This window comes from Pristiophorus japonicus, chromosome 11 (assembly GCF_044704955.1).
Source record: "Pristiophorus japonicus isolate sPriJap1 chromosome 11, sPriJap1.hap1, whole genome shotgun sequence".
Classification (NCBI taxonomy): domain Eukaryota; kingdom Metazoa; phylum Chordata; class Chondrichthyes; family Pristiophoridae; genus Pristiophorus; species Pristiophorus japonicus.
In genome coordinates this window covers 29,769,840-29,790,088 of record NC_091987.1, presented here as the reverse complement: position 1 = coordinate 29,790,088, position 20,249 = coordinate 29,769,840, and the positions used below count along the sequence as shown (strand labels likewise).

At 43.2% G+C, this 20,249-nt stretch overlaps 1 protein-coding gene across 1 annotated transcript in view; it reads right to left on the bottom strand.

Moving 5' to 3' along the window:
• Nucleotides 1–20,249, bottom strand: part of arhgap31 (Rho GTPase activating protein 31) — a 145,333-nt gene that overhangs the window by 22,297 nt on the left and 102,787 nt on the right. Inside the window, exons 8-9 of the mRNA XM_070893293.1 lie at nt 18,912–19,036; nt 463–522 (exon numbers count right to left, since the gene is read on the bottom strand). Coding sequence (XP_070749394.1) covers nt 463–522; nt 18,912–19,036 — 185 coding nt within the window. The remainder of the gene's footprint in view (nt 1–462; nt 523–18,911; nt 19,037–20,249) is intronic.

Sequence of the window (20,249 nt, the reverse complement as noted above, 5' to 3'; positions counted from 1 at the left end):
TGTGCCTCTTCTAATGTTAATTTTCTGTCTTTTCATTACCAGGCTCAGCAGCTGAAATGTATCAGTACACTAAATTATATCATTGATATTCACTAATGAAATAAGACTCCGCACAAGTAGATGAAACAAAGCAAAAAGATGCCAAAATGATACAGAATTCTTTGTTTAATTTTTTTTGAAGGGGTGCTCACAATGACTCCCATTTTAATGTACTCCATTGCAGGTAATTTGCCAGTCCAATTGTAATGGTCTTGGAATGATGTCATGTTGAATGGGATGCTCTCTCAGTGCATGCTCATATTTCAATGCTATGTTTTTAAATTTGGACCTATGGCTGTGTTCATCTGGTGAAATGCCTTTTGCAGCACCGCTGATTTCAGGCTGGATTTAACACTAGATGACATTCCATTTTCTTTCAACAATACAAGAATGTGAAATGGTACAATAGATAGAAAGTCTTACCTTCTATTGGCAAAGAGCAAAGGGACTCCATGCTCTTAGCAGGTCGAATGTTGGCCTTCTCTATTTGAGCACAAAGAAATAGAACAGAGATTTGGTGAGTATGAAATATGACTAGAATAATAAAACTAGGAAAGGAGTCACAAGACTGCAACCTAATGAAGGGGTTCAGACATTATATACTGTCAGCAAAGCGTGGGCATTATGTCAATGCCCTGCGAACCATAACATTGGGTTGTAACCTTTCACTGTCAGCCTTGGCTCAGTAGTAGCACTCTTGTCTCTGAGTTAGAAGGTTGTTGGTTCAAGTCCCACTCCAGAGACTGAGGGTGTGCTGCACTATCAAAGGTGCCGTCTTTCGGAAAAGACGAAGCACCATCTGCCCTCTCAGTATTCCCTGGCATTGTTCGAAGAAGAGCAGGGGAGTTCTCCCCGCTGTCCTGGCCAATATTTATCCCTCAACCAACATCACCAAAACAGATTATCTGGTCATTCATCTTATTGCTGATGTGGGACCTTGCTGTGTCCAAAGTGGCTGCTGTGTCTCCCTACATTACAACAGTGATTACACTTCAAAGAAAAGTACTTAATTGGCTGTAAAATGCTTCGGGGCATCTTGAGGTCATACGAACATACGAACAATGACAGATGGGTAAATACCATCTTGTCCATTGAGCCTATCCCACACAATTGCGATACCTTGTGTATCACAACATATACACTCCACTCTACCCGAAACCATGTGATCTCCTAAGGAGCTATATAAAATGAGTTATATAAATGCAAGTTATTTCTGGCATGTCTTATATTAAATTGTATATATGCATTATGGGATTTTAATCATGTTTTGTGACAACTCCAGATTCTTGTAGTTTCATTAATGTTCTAGGGCTTCTGTGCCAGACTGAACAACAATCATAGAATCATACCCTAGGCACATTGAAAAATAATTTGCATCATTTTAAGGAAATGTCATACACAGCATACATTGAGGTGTTGTTAAACTTGCAATAGAGCCTTTTCAATCTAGTAGCCTTAATACAATTGAGTGCAACTGCGTGTCAATTTCATACTATTTCAGTCCACAGTTAGACCTTGAAATTCTTCAGGATTCCAAACTATTTTAACAACGACATTAATATGTCTGAAAAAAATTGGCTTAATACATCCATTAAACTACAGAGAAAGAAATATCATACAAATATGTTAAACATCCCTACATTAATATTTGCACAGTGTGTTATCATTCACGTATATATTTGGAAGCCATTATACATTTAGATATGTGTTTGCACATATTTCATGAAAATGTATATTTACATATAAGAAGAGGCTTTCCTCTTCCCTCTGCCCAGGAACGCTAGGTTGCAAGGCGAAGAGGAAAAAAGGGAAAGGGACCCATTATGTTAGTGAAGGGGCTCCCAAAGAAACCTGGCATATCAGCTTGCTCCAGGAGCCCATGGACTGGAGGGTGTGTGTGCAGTCCTGGGGCAGCATGAAAGTTCAGGGAAATGGAGCTGTAAATTTACAAAGTTTTCTGTCTTCCCAAGGTAATATTGGAGCTCTGGGGTCTTTGGCTGCTGCTCTTCATACCAGAGACAGGAAAGCAGGGTGCACCTCTCCTTTTACACATACAATTCTGTGCCTGGGCATCAAAAGAAGAAAATGTATCCTATATATTTTATGAAAGTGATATATATCAAAGCGTACAATAGCAGGAATATTTAATAAACTCGTTCCAATTTCAGATCTGCTGTCCATAGCTTCTCGGGTTCAATGGCATCAGTCACTCTCATATGTGGCCTGACCACCTTACACTTATGGAAGGTAAAAAGCAATAGTGGAAGGCCGAGTAAACAAAGGCAAGAAACCAAAAGGGCCACACTACATCATAATTCTAAAAGGACAAAGGGTGTTAAAAAAGCAAGCCTGAAGGCTTTGTGTCTTAATGCAAGGAGTATCCGCAATAAGGTGGATGAATTAACTGTGCAAAGAGATGTTAACAGATATGAGGTGATTGGGATTACGGAGACGTGGCTCCAGGATGATCAGGGCTGGGAACTCAACATCCAGGGGTATTCAACATTCTGGAAGGATAGAATAAAAGGAAAAGGAGGTGGGGTAGCATTGCTGATTAAAGAGGAGATTAATGCAATAGTTAGGAAAGACATTGTGGAATCTATATGGGTAGAGCTGCAGAACACCAAAGGGCAAAAAACATTAGTGGGAGTTGTGTACAGACCTCCAAACAGTAGTAGTGATGTTGGGGAAGGCATCAAACAGGAAATTAGGGGTGTATGCAATAAAGGTGCAGCAGTTATCATGGGTGACTTTAATATGCATATAGATTGGGCTAAATAAACTGGAAGCAATATGGTGGAGGAGGATTTCCTGGAGTGCATAAGGGATGGTTTTCTAGACCAATATGTCGAGGAACCAACTAGGGGGGAGGCCATTTTAGACTGGGTGTTGTGTAATGAAAGAGGATTAATTAGCAATCTCATTGTGCGAGGCCCCTTGGGGAAGAGTGACCATAATATGGTGGAATTCTGCATTAGGATGGAGAATGAAACAGTTAATTCAGAGACCATGGTCCAGAACTTAAAGAAGGGTAACTTTGAAGGTATGAGGCATGAATTGGCTAAGATAGATTGGCTAATGATACTTAAGGGGTTGACTGTGGATGGGCAATGGCAGACATTTAGAGACCGCATGGATGAATTACAACAATTGTACATTCCTGTCTGGCGTAAAAATAAAAAAGGGAAGGTGGCTCAACCGTGGCTATCTAGGGAAATCAGGGATAGTATTAAAGCCAAGGAAATGGTATACAAATTGGCCAGAAATAGCAGCGAACCTGGGGACTGGGAGAAATTTAGAACTCAGCAGAGGAGGACAAAGGGTTTGATTAGGGCAGGGAAAATGGAGTACGAGAAGAAGCTTGCAGGGAACATTAAGGCGGATTGCAAAAGTTTCTATAGGTATGTAAAGAGAAAAAGGTTAGTAAAGACAAACGTAGGTCCCCTGCAGTCGGAATCAGGGGAAGTCATAACGGGGAACAAAGAAATGGCAGACCAATTGAACAAGTACTTTGGTTCAGTATTCACTAAGGAGGACACAAACAACCTTCCGGCTATAAAAGGGGTCAGAGGGTCTAGTAAGGAGGAGGAACTGAGGGAAATCTTTATTAGTCGGGAAATTGTGTTGGGGAAATTGATGGGATTGAAGGCCGATAAATCCCCAGGGCCTGATGGACTGCATCCCAGAGTACTTAAGGAGGTGGCCTTGGAAATAGCGGATGCATTGACAGTCATTTTCCAACATTCTATTGACTCTGGATCAGTTCCTATCGAGTGGAGGGTAGCCAATGTAACCCCACTTTTTAAAAAAGGAGGGAGAGAGAAAGCAGGGAATTATAGACCGGTCAGCCTGACCTCAGTAGTGGGTAAAATGATGGAATCAATTATTAATGATGTCATAGCAGCGCAGTTGGAAAATGGTGACATGATAGGTCCAAGTCAGCATGGATTTGTGAAAGGGAGATCAAGCTTGACAAATCTTCTGGAATTTTTTGAGGATGTTTCCAATAAAGTGGACAAAGGAGTACCAGTTGATGTGGTATATTTGGACTTTCAGAAGGCTTTCGACAAGGTCCCACACAGGAGATTAATGAGCAAAGTTAAAGCACGTGGGATTGGGGGTAGTGTGCTGACGTGGATTGAGAACTGGTTGTCAGACAGGAAGCAAAGAGTAGGAGTAAATGGGTACTTTTCGGAATGGCAGGCAGTGACTAGTGGGGTACCGCAGGGTTCTGTGCTGGGGCCCCAGCTGTTTACATTGTACATTAATGATTTAGACGAGGGGATTAAATGTAGTATCTCCAAATTTGCGGATGACACTAAGTTGGGTGGCAGTGTGAGCTGCGAGGAGGATGCTATGAGGCTGCAGAGTGACTTGGATAGGTTAGGTGAGTGGGCAAATGCTTGGCAGATGAAGTATAATGTGGATAAATGTGAGGTTATCCACTTTGGTGGTAAAAACAGAGAGACAGACTATTATCTGAATGGTGACAGATTAGGAAAAGGGAAGGTGCAACGAGACCTGGGTGTCATGGTACATCAGTCATTGAAGGTTGGCATGCAGGTACAGCAGGCGGTTAAGAAAGCAAATGGCATGTTGGCCTTCATAGCGAGGGGATTTGAGTACGGGGGCAGGGAGGTGTTGCTACAGTTGTACAGGGCCTTGGTGAGACCACACCTGGAGTATTGTGTACAGTTTTGGTCTCCTAACTTGAAGAAGGACATTCTTGCTATTGAGGGAGTGCAGCGAAGATTCACCAGACTGATTCCCGGGATGGTGGGACTGACCTATCAAGAAAGCCTGGATCAACTGGGCTTGTATTCACTGGAGTTCAGAAGACTGAGAGGGGACCTCATAGAAACGTTTAAAATTCTGACGGGTTTGGACAGGTTGGATGCAGGAAGAATGTTCCCAATGTTGGGGAAGTCCAGAACCAGGGGTCACAGTCTAAGGATAAGGGGTAAGCCATTTAGGACTGAGATAAGGGGAAACTTCTTCACCCAGAGAGTGGTGAACCTGTGGAATGCTCTACCACAGAAAGTAGTTGAGGCCAATTCACTAAATATATTCAAAAGGGAGTTAGATGAAGTCCTTACTACTCGGGGGATCAAGGGGTATGGCGAGAAAGCAGGAATGGGGTACTGAAGTTTCATGTTCAGCCATGAACTCATTGAATGGCGGTGCAGGCTAGAAGGACTGAATGGCCTGCTCCTGCACCTATTTTCTATGTTTCTATGAACCAACTAGGGGGGAGGCCATCTTAGACTGGGTATTGTGTAATGAGAGAGGATTAATTAGCAATCTTGTTGTGCGAGGCCCCTTGGGGAAGAGTGACCATAATATGGTGGAATTCTACATTAGGATGGAGAATGAAACAGTTAATTCAGAGACCATGGTCCAGAACTTAAAGAAGGGTAACTTTGAAGGTATGAGGCGTGAATTGGTTAGGATAGATTGGCGAATGATACTTAAGAGGTTGACTGTGGATGGACAATGGCAGACATTTAGAGACCGCATGGATGAACTACAACAATTGTACATCCCTGTCTGGCGTAAAAATAAAAAAGGGAAGGTGGCTCAACGATGGCTATCAAGGGAAATCAGGGATAGTATTAAAGCCAAGGAAGTGGCATACAAATTGGCCAGAAATAGCAACGAACCCGGGGACTGGGAGAAATTTAGAACTCAGCAGAGGAGGACAAAGGGTTTGATTAGGGCAGGGAAAATAGAGTACGAGAGGAAGCTTGCAAGGAACATTAAGGTGGACTGCAAAAGCTTCTATAGCTATGTAAAGAGAAAAAGGTTAGTAAAGTCAAACATAGGTCCCCTGCAGTCAGAATCAGGGGAAGTTATAACGGGGAACAAAGAAATGGCAGACCAATTGAACAAGTACTTTGGTTCAGTATTCACTAAGGAGGACACAAACAACCTTCCGGATATAAAAGGGGTCAGACGATCTAGTAAGAAGGAGGAACTGAGGGAAATCCTTATTAGTCGGGAAATTGTGTTGGGGACATTGATGGGATTGAAGGCCAATAAATCCCCAGGGTCTGATGGACTGCATCCCAGAGTACTTAAGGAGGTGGCCTCGGAAATAACGGATGCATTGACAGTCATTTTCCAACATTCCATTGACTCTGGATCAGTTCCTATAGAGTGGAGGGTAGCCAATGTAACCCCACTTTTTAAAAAAGGAGGGAGAGAGAAAACAGGGAATTATAGACCGGTCAGCCTGACATCGGTAGTGGGTAAAATGATGGAATCAATTATTAAGGATGTCATAGCAGCGCATTTGGAAAGAGGTGACATGATAGGTCCAAGTCAGCATGGATTTGTGAAAGGGAAATCATGCTTGACAAATCTTCTGGAATTTTTTGAGGATGTTTCCAGTAGAGTGGACAAGGGAGAAGCAGTTGATGTGGTGTATTTGGACTTTCAGAAGGCTTTCGACAAGGTCCCACACAAGAGATTAATGTGCAAAGTTAAAGCACGTGGGATTGGGGGTAGTGTGCTGACGTGGATTGAGAACTGGTTGGCAGACAGGAAACAAAGAGTAGGAGTAAATGGGTACTTTTCAAAATGGCAGGCAGTGACTAGTGGGGTACCGCAAGGATCAGTGCTGGGGCCCCAGCTGTTTACATTATACATTCATGATTTAGACGAGGGGATTAAATATAGTATCTCCAAATTTGCGGATGACACTAAGTTGGGTGGCAGTGTGAGCTGCGAGGAGGATGCTATGAGGCTGCAGAGTGACTTGGATAGGTTAGGTGAGTGGGAAAATGCATGGCAGATGAAGTATAATGTGGATAAATGTGAGGTTATCCACTTTGGTGGTAAAAACAGAGAGACAGACTATTATCTGAATGGTGACAGATTAGGAAAAGGGGAGGTGCAACGAGACCTGGATGTCATGGTACATCAGTCATTGAAGGTTGGCATGCAGGTACAGCAGGCGGTTAAGAAAGCAAATGACATGTTAGCCTTCATAGCAAAGGGATTTGAGTACAGGGGCAGGGAGGTGTTACTACAGTCGTACAGGGCCTTGATGAGGCCACACCTGGAGTATTGTGTTCAGTTTTGGTCTCCTAACTTGAGGAAGGACATTCTTGCTCTTGAGGGAGTGCAGCGAAGGTTTATCAGACTGATTCCTGGGATGATGGGATTGACCTATCAAGAAAGACTGGATCAACTGGGCTTGTATTCACTGGAGTTCAGAAGAATAAGAGGGGATCTCATAGAAACGTTTAAAATTCTGACGGGTTTCGACAGGTTAGATGCAGGAAGAATGTTCCCAATGTTGGGGAAGTCCAGAACCAGGGGTCACAGTCTAAGGATAAGGGGTAAGCCATTTAGGACCGAGATGCGGAGGAACTTCTTCACCCAGAGAGTGGTGAACCTGTGGAATTCTCTACCACAGAAAGTTGTTGAGGCCAATTCACTAAATATATTCAAAAAGGAGTTAGATGTAGTCCTTACTACTAGGGGGATCAAGGGGTATGGCGAGAAAGCAGGAATGGGGTACTGAAGTTGTATGTTCAGCCATGAACTCATTGAATGGCGGTGCAGGCTCGAAGGGCTGATGGCCTACTCCTGCACCTATTTTCTATGTTTCTATGTTTCTATGGGAGTTGACTTACACTGCCCCATACATATTTGCATGAGAGTGGGACCCAGGTGTTTAAAAGTGAAATCTGATTGTGATCTGGACCAGACCTCCACATCTTTCACATGTATTTCTTCAATCTTTCCAAATATGGATCAAGTTAGAAATGATGAGGCATGGTTCATTTTGTTCGCCAGTTTTTATTCCACTTAGTTCAATCAGTAAAACTTATCTTCACGTGTGATATAAAAATAATGAACACACAGTGCTCTGTGGGTTATTTTACTTAATGGAAGCGGAGGAAGCCCCTCTTCATTCTGTCTTACAGTCTAGGGCCGAACTTCCTCTCCCTGCAGTCTCCTGTCGTTTAATCTTTTCACAGCACTTCACTGAGTCACTGCCTTTTTTGGTACTTGACTTTCTTTATTTTTAAAGCCTGACTCCATTGTCAGCTTTTAGTGAAAATTGACCACTCCTTCCCCACAAGAGCAGAGTCGACCATAGTCTAAAATTCCCAAACCTCACATTTGGATGTATATTCACGCATATATTTTCTGAAAATGCACAATGTAATTATTGTTCTCATTGCTTTTTTATTAGCCAGTGGATACCACCATTGTTCACAAAGCACATACCTGTCAGGATGATTGACTTGACTTATAACAGCTGCGACAATATTAACATGAATTTCACAGGACATCAGATTAATCAATATTGTCCCCATGCTGTTGCTTGCCACTCAAAAGTTTAATTAGAATCATGAAAAAAATAAAGGGCAAGAAAAGGAGAATTGGCCTATCAAGCTCATTCCTCTGCCATTCCAACTCCCCAAGCCGAACGTCAAACTGCATTTTGAACATCCCTAATGTCTTTGATTCCACTGGCTTACCTGAATGTCCTTGAGGTAATATTCTGGGTTCAACTTATCTATGCCATTTAATACTTTATATAACTCAATGAGGTCACCCATAAACCTTCTCTCTTGAATATATCTTTCCTCATAGTTCATCCACTTAAGATTTGGGACTGTTCTTGTTGCTCTTCTCTGTACCCTTACCAATGCTCATGTATCTCTTTGTGGTAACCAGAATTGCATAATGGGTGGTCTAACCAGGCCATTTTAAAACCTCAGCAAAACCTCTGTAGACTTATAAATGCCCTGTTCTGGCTATGCACCCCAACATTCTGTTTGATTGTTTCACATTGTCTTGATATTAAAACAATTGCGGGTCATTTTGACTTTACTGTAAAACATGTGATTTTGGATCAGCTACCTGTATACAACTCTTGTTGCAATAAAATGGAAATCAAAATGGGGAGAGAAGTATAATGGTAGGCAGACTCGATATTGTCCACTTTGTACTGTCACCTAAAATCAGAACTACTTCCAATGAGTCTAAAGTCACTCCTGGTCCCTTTCTAAGTCTCCCTGTGTTAAATCTATTCCCTTCAACGTACACATATGTTGCCCATTTTCCTCCCAGCATTTGTGAGCATTACATTTCAATTCTTATTTGTTCTGCCAATTTGCATAACAGAACTGTTTCCTTCTGTAAAATCTGCATTTTCTGTGCTTCCATTGAAGTCAATGGCGAGGATAAATTGGGGAGGTGGGGATTGGGGGGTCACGGGGGGTATAAGGGGGGCCCGGTGTGGAGGAAAGAATCTATGAATCGATGGCTTATGGAAAAGGGAAGGGTTAAATTCTGTTCTTCGCTATGCTTAAAGAAATAATAGGACTCGAAAAATAGCCACGATTTTTTAGCCTTGAAACTTAGAGATGCAATTAAATGACCATCTGGTATTAAAAGGGAGTCTCCTTTCATTCTGCTTATCAGACTGTGAACAGGGAGAAACTATGCAAGGACAGATAGAGTGTGTACCTCCCGAGACGACCTTTGTACTCACCGGACTAATGAATAAGATTCCTTTTCTATTTCTGTATTCAATTTCTGTATAAAGATAGGGACAATTTGCTTGTACGGGAGAGTTTTTTGCCTTGGTACGGTCCAAGCAGGCTCTCCGAGATATCTCGCTTTTTAAAATAAATTCTCTCGAAGTGCAATTCTGAAAGTCTCCACCTGAGTTAATTTAAGCTAAATATTTCCTCGACAGATTCTGGCGTAGTCGGCAGGATCTCTAAAAAAAAAACGAGATCCAAAAGAACTAAATTTAACTTTTAAAGAGAAAAGAGGAATTTTAAGGACCTTCCTAACTGAAAGAAGGAAGGTGCCAAGGCCGTCCTAGCAAAAGGGGGACGGGCCGCCGAGATCCCCTAGGGGGTGAGGCATAAGGTAGCTACCACAAAGAAGCTAAAATAACAAAAAGGCAAAAGGAGACCCCGAGCTGAGCAGAAAAGAGAACATCGGTGAGCGCTTTGTAAATTATTGTAATTTTGTAGGATTGTCCTAACTCTCATTTCAGAAAAGATCGCGAGACGTTGCACTCGGAAGAATGGGAAACGGCTCTAGTCGAGCAGGGCACTCGCGTCCAGCTCCTAGAAAAGGAAAGAAGGACGACCTCTCAACTGAAAGAATGAAAGTACATCCTAAGACTGAGAAAAGAATCAGTAAGGTAGTAAAGCAACGAGAGAAGGTAGGAGATCCCATTGTGCTGCCCGGCTCGCCGGTGGACACTGTAATTAAAGAAACAGGAGACGACAGATACGCGGTAACGTTTAGTAGTGATTTGTACGGTTGGTCTGATGGGGATTGGCCATATGGAGGAAGTTTTAAATTGTCCTTAATTGAGGAATGGAGACAGACCACCAAAAATGGGGCGGGGACCCCACTTGGGATAAAGATTATATGGAGAATTGTTTTAAAAAATGGACAGAGGTGGCAAAGAGGCACCAGCCCCCTAAAAATAAAAAGAAAGAGGAGGAGGGTAAGGAGAAGCCCCCTCCCTCTTACAGCCCCCCGAGTGCCCCGGTTATGACTGCTTCCCCTGTCGGCTGATACCCCCGTCTTCCAACCACCAAGCCGGATGATTGGCAGGAGATTATAGAAATAGTGGCCGCTCAGCTGGATCAGGCCTCTAGGCGACGAGAAAATCCACAAAACCCACCAGGAAATCCACAAAACCCACTAGAAAATGAAAATGGGGAAGGAGGGGCAAGTAGAGGAGCCGATGGAGGAGACCCGGGAGCCAGGGGAAGCCAGAGCCTCTGGAGAAGGGGGCATAGACCACAGATCTGGGGTATCAACAAGAGGGCAAGTGGCTAAAAGAGAAGCCGCTGACTCTACTTCCCAAACCCCCGTCGGCCAAAATCCTAGGGTAATGATAGGGACTACGGCAGTCTTAAAACCATGGTCCCCTGGAGAAGCCAGAGATATGATCTCGGCCGCCCCAAATCCGGTAAGGAAACCGGTAGCATTTCACAACTGGCTTGAGCAAACATGTACAATTTATAATCCCCTCCCCGGAGATGTGAAATTATTACTGCAGGCAGCATATGGGTCCTCTTGGCAAGGGGTAAAAGATATGTTCCCTATACCCGCCGGCGAAAACGGAGATTGGCGGGAAAATAATGACATAGAAGGAAATGAGTCCCAGGAACATTGGTTGCAGCACCGGGGCAAGGATGCCATATTAAAGGGAGCTAAAAAGCATGGAGATATAGGGGAAGTCACCCGCTGCTTGCAGAAAGCAGAAGAATCGATGATAGATTTTGCAGGCAGATGGAAAAATAGTTGGGACGAGCATGCAGGAATACCAATGGATCAAAATGAACCTTTGGCAGTGCAAACTTTGTTAAATTGTATGTTGCCATAACAAGCAAGAACATACAAAATTAAGGTCTTGGACTGGCAAGGAAAAAGTTGGAAAGAAACGATCACAGTACTGGCCAACATGGATAGGGAGGGACTATTCACCTATAAGGAAAACAAGGCTAAAACAGCAGGTCAGTACTATCAGCAAAAGGGAAGAGGACAAACGCAGAACAATAGAGGAGGATATGGGGGACGAGGACGAGGAAGAGGGAGAGGGCAGTGGCCCCAAAGAGACCGCTCTCAAGATGAGTGTAGAAATTGCGGAAGAAAAGGGCATTGGGCTCGTGATTGCAGATGCCCCCCGAAACAGGGTGGAGGATTGCAAGGGGGTTTCCCCGAACCTCCACCTCCCTTGGCCCCTCAGTTTTCGTTCTCTAACCCCAACCCGCACCAATCAGCATAGGGATGCCCCGGAGGCTTAGTGGTACAGGCGCCAGCCCTCCGCCTATCAGCGGACATAGAAGAAAACCCTCTGGCAGTAGTAAAAGTAGGAGACACTTATGTGAAGTTCCTGGTGGATACCGGTGCTACTATGTCTTCTGTACCATCCTCTGTGGGATTACCTGTAAGCAACACCACCGTCTTAAGTATGGGTGTGGCCAGTATCCCTATGAAAGAATTTTTATCTGAACCTACCAAATTGATAATTGAAGGACAATCAGTTAATGATGAGACTTTGATAGTCTCTAAAACAACACCTCTCCCTTTATTGGGAAGACAGACTTTGTGCAAACTAGGAGCCAAAATTTATTGCACAAAGGAAGGAACGTACATGGAGCTCCCTTCAAATAAAATTAATCTGTTCTTTAATGGGATTAAAGAAGAGAAAAGGGAGGATAACAAAGAAAAGGCTGCCCTCTATTGTTGGCAATTGAATGGCAACTTCTATTCCCCCTTGATACATGAAGTTATACAAAACTTAAAAGCTAAATTTGACTCTAATACTGAAGAATTGATGTATATAATTTTGACAAGCTTTGAGGCAGTTCAGCTTCACTGTACAGCCTGGTACACTCGACAAAAAGCTGAAACTTACCAGTGTTTGGTACAATCGTTTTTAAATAAAGAAGAAATAGTAGAAGCTACGCCCCGCATTTATTTTGGACCAGAAGGATTGGGGGTAGCCATCGATTTGACACCCTTACAGCAACAGCGGTTTAGAGAAGCGAACTCGACACCCCATCTGACATTGGCTGTAAAACCGCCAGCGAAACCTAAAGATATGGGTCCGATGATTGTAGGAATAGAAAGAGAAAAACAGCAACACGGCTATCAACCTTGGGCAGTAATAAAATTGCAAAATGTTCAGATAGACTTTATCACCCACAACAGGGGGATTCTCCAGTGGAAAGGTAAAAATCATGCCTCCACTTTTGAAAAACAGCAACCCCCGGAACAACCAAGCCCTAAGCTGCCAATGGCATTGAATCAAATATCTTCTGAACTTTGGGCAAAGCATAAGAATCATGTTGGGCAAGTATATTCTGCAGTACCCCATCAGGTACAATTGATAAAGAACGCCGTGTTACCAAGCATTAGGCAGTACAGACTGCCTCCAGAGGCAGAAAATGGGATAGAGCCAGTCATTTCTGCATTGTTGGAACAAGGAGTTTTAGAAAAGACACAGAGCCCGTGTAACACTCCGATACTGCCCATACCAAAGGTTAATAGACCGAATGAATGGAGATTTGTGCAAGATCTGAGAGCTATTAATAAGATAGTAGTCCCTATCACCCCTGTGGTACCGGACACCAACATTATACTATCTGCTATACCACCAACAGCAACTGTCTTTACTGTAATAGACCTGTGTTCAGCTTTTTTCTCCATCCCGTTAAATCAAGAAAGTCAGTATCTGTTTGCCTTCACCCACAAGAAGCAGCAGTACACATGGACCAGGTTGCCCCAAGGATACACCGAAAGCCCCGCAGTATATGCAGCAGCAGTAAAAAGAGACCTCGAAGACTGTTCATTATCAGACCAGTCTGTGCTGTTGCAGTATGCGGACGATTTGCTTGTGGCTTCCAGCCACGGATACAGGTGCATGCAAGATTCCCTGAAACTGTTACAGCACCTATGTGAAAGAGGGCACCGAGTGTCGTTACCAAAGTTACAATTTTGTCAGACTCAAGTCCAGTACCTGGGTTTTCACATAACTCAAGGGCAGAGGCAGCTAGGACCAGAAAGAATTCAAACAATTCAAAGGGCCACCATACCAAAGACAAAGAAGGATATCTTGTCATTTTTGGGGATGGTTGGGTACTGTAGACAATGGATCCCCGATTATCGAGAATGGGATGCGGTCCTAAGATCAGCTGCCCTAAATGATGCCCCACCCAAGGTGGAGTGGACCCCAGAGAAAGAGGAGGCATTTAAACAGTTAAAGAAAGCCATTACTCATGCTCCGGCGTTGGGACTTCCGAATTATGGTAAACCTGTGAATGAGAAAGAAGGATTTGCAACCGCAGTACTAACCCAAGAACATGGTGGGGGAAATAGACCAGTTGCTTATTATTCGGTTTTGCTGCCTCCAGTAGTAAGGGAAATGCCAGCATGTCTACGTGCTGTAGCTGCTACTGCGGTCATGGTGGAGAAGTCGGCACCTATTGTTTTGGATCATCCATGTACTGTCATTACAGCCCATGCTGTGTTATTACTTTTGAATTCAGCTGCCACACAACACTTTACAGCGTCTCGAAGAACAGGTTATGAAGTATTACTGCTGTCACACCCTAACTATACCTTTCGACGTGCACCGGTAGTGAACCCAGCCACCTTTCTTCCTACTAAAGAAGTAGAGGATCCAGACCAGCATGATTGTCTGTTAACGGTGGAAGTAGCCACCTTACCAAGACCAGATTTGCTCACAGAGCCCATGGACAATCCAGATCTTATTCTCTATACGGATGGATCATCGTACAGGCCGTCGGATGATTTGCTTTTGGCAGGCTATGCTATTGTAAATCCCCACGAAACTGTTGAAGCATTCGCCCTGCCTCCCGGAACCTCGGCTCAGGCTGCTGAATTGTTTACCCTCACTAGAGCTTATATAATAGCTAAAGATCAAACTGCTAATATCTATACTGATTCTAGATATGCATTCGGTGTGGTCCATGATTTTGGACAACTGTGGAAAAACAGAGGCTTTATCACCTCTGGTGGAAAGCATATTAAGCACTCTCAACTGGTGCTTAATCTATTAGACGCCATTCAGTTGCCAAGTAAGGTAACCGTTATCAAATGTGCAGCTCACACAACCGGTGAGGATGAGGTATCAGTAGGAAATAGGAGGGCTGACGCAGCAGCCAAACAGGCCGCTTCGGCACAGGCAGACTGCCTTCAAGCAGTCTCAGTCTCCCCTCCACAGGTACTTGACATCCACCAACTTAAAACAGCCCAACAACAAGTTACCATGCAGGAAGGAAGAACTTGGGAAAACCAGGGTTGTTTTCTAAAAAACGACATTTGGTATCACCCTGATGGGCGAACTGTTTGCCCTAGATCTCTATTTTTGCCCCTGTCTCGCCTAGCACACGGTCAGGCTCACATGGGCAAAGGAGGGATGATACATGCTATTAATGCACAGTGGTATGCACCAGGAATAACAGTAGTAATTGAGAAAGTTGCTAGGACATGCCAAATTTGTCAACAAAATAACAGAGGTAAAACACCTGCTGGATATGATCATCTACCCCAACCAAGAATGCCCTTTGAAAATTTGCAAATTGACTTTGTCCACATGCCTCCAGTATCAGGTCTTAAGTATCTATTAGTCATAGTAGATATGTTCACAAGGTGGGTAGAAGCGTACGCCACTAGGAAAGACGATGCCCGAACAGTAGTAAAAATTCTATTTAAAGAAATAGTACCAAGATATGGGATACCTATGGGAATCAACAGTGACAGGGGAACCCACTTCACCGGAAAAATAGTGCAAAACCTTGCAGAAGCGTTAGGGTTCCAGTGGAAGTTACATATACCATATCAGCCACAGTCCTCGGGAATGGTAGAAAGAGTAAATGGGATAATAAAATCTACCCTTACCAAGGTATGTCAGGAGACTGGACTGAAGTGGCCAGAAGCCTTACCATTAGTATTGTATACAATGAGAAACCAGAAAAACCGAAACACTGATTTGACACCACATGAAGCCTTATTGGGAAGACCAATGCCTACTGGCGTAAAACCACCATTGGCAGATGAAAAAATAGCATTAATTTGGAATGATGAAAAATCACTAAAGTATGCTCAGGCCATGTGTGAAATAGCAAGAAGTTTGCATGAACAAATAAAGCAGACACAAGTGCCCCCGTCGGAAGGAAATATGCACCCTTTCAGACCTGGAGATCAAGTGTTAGTAAAAACATTAAATAAAGAATCCTTTTCTCCTAGGTGGAAAGGACCATATCAGATAATTCTCACAACACGAACCGCTTTGAAGTTGGAAAAGCACCCGAACTGGGTGCATGCAACCCGCTGTAAATATTATTTCCCCGACGAATTACAGCCGAAGGAAAAGGCATTGAACCAGGACATACTACGGTCGCCCGACTAAGAAAACCAGCCATCTTCTCGCTGAAGAACTGTACCTGCTCTTGTATTAAATATTTGGACTTGAAAGTATTGCCCAAAATTCACGGACGGATGTCAGAGCTCATTTGTGTGCCAGTTTGGGCCTTTATTATTTGGGTCACTGTTACTATCGTGTGGACGTGTTGTTATTGTAACGACTTATTTCAAGAGTGGTATAGAAACAAACAAGAAAGGGAAGATGGGAAGGGACTCTTGGAAAAATTATAAATGGACGTTAGGTATACTGATCATTTTAGCGACAGGGAACTCCCGGCAGGAGGAAGGGGTCCTAAAAGAAGGAAGAGTATGGAAGGGAAATATGGTATGGGAAAGAAGTAATAGTATAAGGCAGCAAGGCAATTTTATATGCCCAGTAGGCCAAAGTTGTAAGGTAGGGAATTTTACGGCACGATGTGAGGCATGTGGAATGAAGGAAGAAAGAGGGGAGTTCCAATTTATATTGGGGAAAGGGTATCAGTTGTTCATAGAATACCAGGCCAATGTGTGGATGAAGTGTACCGGGAGCACAGGGATAAACAAGAGATGGGGGTACATAGGAGGGCCGGACGAGAGAAAAGACTTCCTCCGTTATTCATATACAAGTATGGTAGAAGGACAGCGGATGTTGTGCATGAATAACACCCCGGTGAATGGAGGAGACCCATTTGTGGTAAAATGGTCAGTAAAAGAATCCGGCCACCCAGAAGACCGAGACCCAGGACATCTAAAAAGGATACTGACCACTTGCATCCCAGTGGTAAGATCCCCAGGTGTACGAATTAAATATCCCCCAAAGAAAGAAGATGGTTGCCACACAACCAGTGTTAAGGTATCTTTTGAAAAAGAAAGACCCCAAAGAAAGAAACGGGATGTATTAGAGACTGTGTTAGGTGGAGTGGGAGCAGGAATAGGAGCATTGAACTCCATGGATATCGAGACCCTACAAAATAAAATCCAGGCCGTCGGAGGACTGGTAGGGGAAGATATAAAGATCAGAAATGCCTGGGATGAAGGATTACAGTAATTACAGATATCAGGTTTCGTCATAAATTAAATGACCTGGCAACAGAATGAAGGGATAGAGAAGGAAATAGAGAACCTAATGAAAGAACAACAGGGAGTAAACAAGTACACCCATTGCCTGTTTAAAGAAATGATCAGACAGCTATTAAGAGCCGAGTTAGAAAGGAAGATATTATCCTTCCATGCTAACACATGGGAAAGGCTGCTGGAAATTAACAAAAGAGATAAGCTTCTTAATTTAACCATTAGCCCTCAAAAAAGATATACCAGTTGTAATTCAAAATGATGTAACGTTACTGGAGAGATAGTAAGTATGACACGAAAATAAATTTGGTGTCAGTTCCAAGTAATGCCCCAGCTGTTTGGACAGAACTTCTGGTACCCAGAATTTAAAGGAGATTGGGTCGATGAGAAGAATATGGCACATCACCAGAGGGGATGTGCTAGGTGGCCATTCGGAATGGTATGTCCCTTTCAGACCGCCATACACGAACCGTGCTCACTGCAGCACTCCATTGGAGTATGTAAATGGGAATTGAAGCTAACAAATGACACTGATATAACGGAAATAGGACAGAATGAGATCTGTGTGACAGGAAATAAACCTGTCTATCTGGATGGAATTTTGTATAAACCCTCCATTAATAAATGCGTGAAAAGAGTCTACACCCTGTATGACCCTGAAGTAAAAAGAACTTATACCTTTGGGCAGTGGCAAAATGTAGAAAAATATCTGTCTATGCACAAGATTGAACCCTTACCCCCCGTAATTAATCTGACCAGACTGCACAATTTGATACGGAATGACAAGAAAATTGAGGAAGCTCTGTCAAAGCAAGGCAGAGACATCCACTAATTTGGAGTCGAAATGAGTTACAAGAAGGGGCAGCTAGTGAGAATCGCAGATGAAGTCACCTCTTTGACAGTACACCACTGGTGGGATGTGTTTACCAGATGGTCCCCAAAAGCTACAGCAGTACTGAAGCTTGCTATACACCCCATAGTAATCGTAGGTGTGGTTATGCTTGTATTATTAATAATCCTTTGCGGAATGTGGATAAAATTAAAAAATGTAATTAGTCAAGTAATAGGCCTGCTCTCCGAAATAGAAAGAAAAGGTGTATGCATGAAAGGAAGGTTAAGTTGCTTACAGGAAAAGGTTGATGAAGATGAATATCTCCAAATGCGACCCTATCCTGAAGGGTATAAACCCCCTTTTGCTCAAGAAGAGAATATAGGAAATTGTGTTGATCTAAAAAATAAAAAGATCAACAAGGAGGGAATTGTGGAAGAAAGAATCTATGAATCGATGGCTTATGGAAAAGGGAAGGGTTAAATTCTGTTCTTCGCTATGCTTAAAGAAATAATAGGACTAGAAAAATAGCCACGCTTTTTTAGCCTTGAAACTTAGAGATGCAATTAAATGACCATCTGGTATTAAAAGGGAGTCTCCTTTCATTCTACTTATCAGACTGTGAACAGGGAGAAACTATGCAAGGATAGATAGAGTGTGTACCTCCCGAGTCGGCCTTTGTACTCGCGGGACTAATGAATAAGATTCCTTTTCAATTTCTGTATTCAATTTCTGTATAAAGATAGGGACAATTTGCTTGTACGGGAGAGTTTTTTGCCCTGGTACGGTCCAAGCAGGCTCTCCGAGATATCTCGCTTTTTAAAATAAATTCTCTCGAAGTGCAAGTCTGAAAGTCTCCGCCTGAGTTAATTTAAGCTAAATATTTCCTCGACACCCGGTCTGCTACCGCCCGTTTTACGCACCCTGCCCCATGTTAAAAGTTCTGCCCAAAAATTCCTTTTACTTCCCCAAAAGCTGTTTGAGAAATCCTGGCCAAGTTGTGAACACTAAAGTTATTGCCACCAGATGTCAGTATTTTCCTTACCTACAAACTGATGTCCTCTCACAAACACGCTGCCATTCCTGTTCAGTTTACCCTTTGAGTCATTTCCTAACCGTCCCAGGTTAAATATGGATTTCCATTTCTTTGTCTTTGCAGAAAGTTTTCTCCTAGAAAAGAGACAGAATCCTTACAGTTTAATTTCAAGCATAATAACATGCTCAGTTTACATTGCGTATTAAAACCTTGTGCCAAAATGTATCATTTTTTTCAATTCAGCCCCGAATTCCAGGTTGCCTGAACAAAGCAACCAATGGATTGTAATTGTTCCATTCCAGCACCACAAGGATCTGGCTGCAGAGGTACTGGATCATGCAGTGAATTAGCACATTGTCCTTTTTGCTGGGATGATTCCCTCTTCCAGATGTAAAGACCTATCAAAGTATTATCAACACCCAGGACCATTCCCATACAATCACCCAGGACCATTCCCCATACTATCATCCAGGATCATTCCCATACTATCACCCAGGACCATTCCCCATACTATCACCCAGGACCATTTCCCATACTATCACCCAGGACCATTCCCATACTATCACCCAGGACCATTCCCATACTATCACCCAGGACCATTCCCATACTATCACCCAGGACCATTTCCATACTATCCACACCCAGGGCCATTCCCCATACTATCACCCAGGACCATTCTCCAGTACTATCATTTCCCAGGACCATTATTCCACCAAGCTATTCCCTAGTACTATCAAACCCCATCATCAGTACTTTTGTTATCAAAATACAGGACTGGCCCCAAATGCAGCAATACTTCATCCCAACTCCTAATACTGTGTAGTATCAGAGCTTACTGTGATTATATAGGGCCTTGGTGAGATCTCCTTACATAAGGAAGGATATACTTGCCTTAGAGGGAGTGCATCAAAGGTTCACTAGACTGATTCCTAGGATGAGAGGATTGTCCATTGAGGAGAGATTGAGTAGACTAGGCCTATATTCCTTAGAGTTTAGAAGAATGAGAGGTGATATCATTGACACAGGTGGATTGACAGGGAAGATGCTGGGAGGATGTTACCCCTGGCTGGGGAGTCTTGAACTAGGGATCACAGTCTCAGAATAGGGGGTTGCCCATTTTGGACTTAGATGAGGAGAAATTTCTCACTCAAAGAGTTGTGAATCTTTAGAATTCTCTATCCCAGAGGGCTGTGAATGCTCAGTCGTTGAGTATATTCAAGTCAGAGATTGATAGATTTTTGGATACTAAGAGAACCAAGGGATATGGGGATAGTGCAGGAAGGTGGAGTTGCGGTAGAAGACTAGCCATGATCTTATTGAATGGTAGAGCAGGCTCGAAGGGCCGAA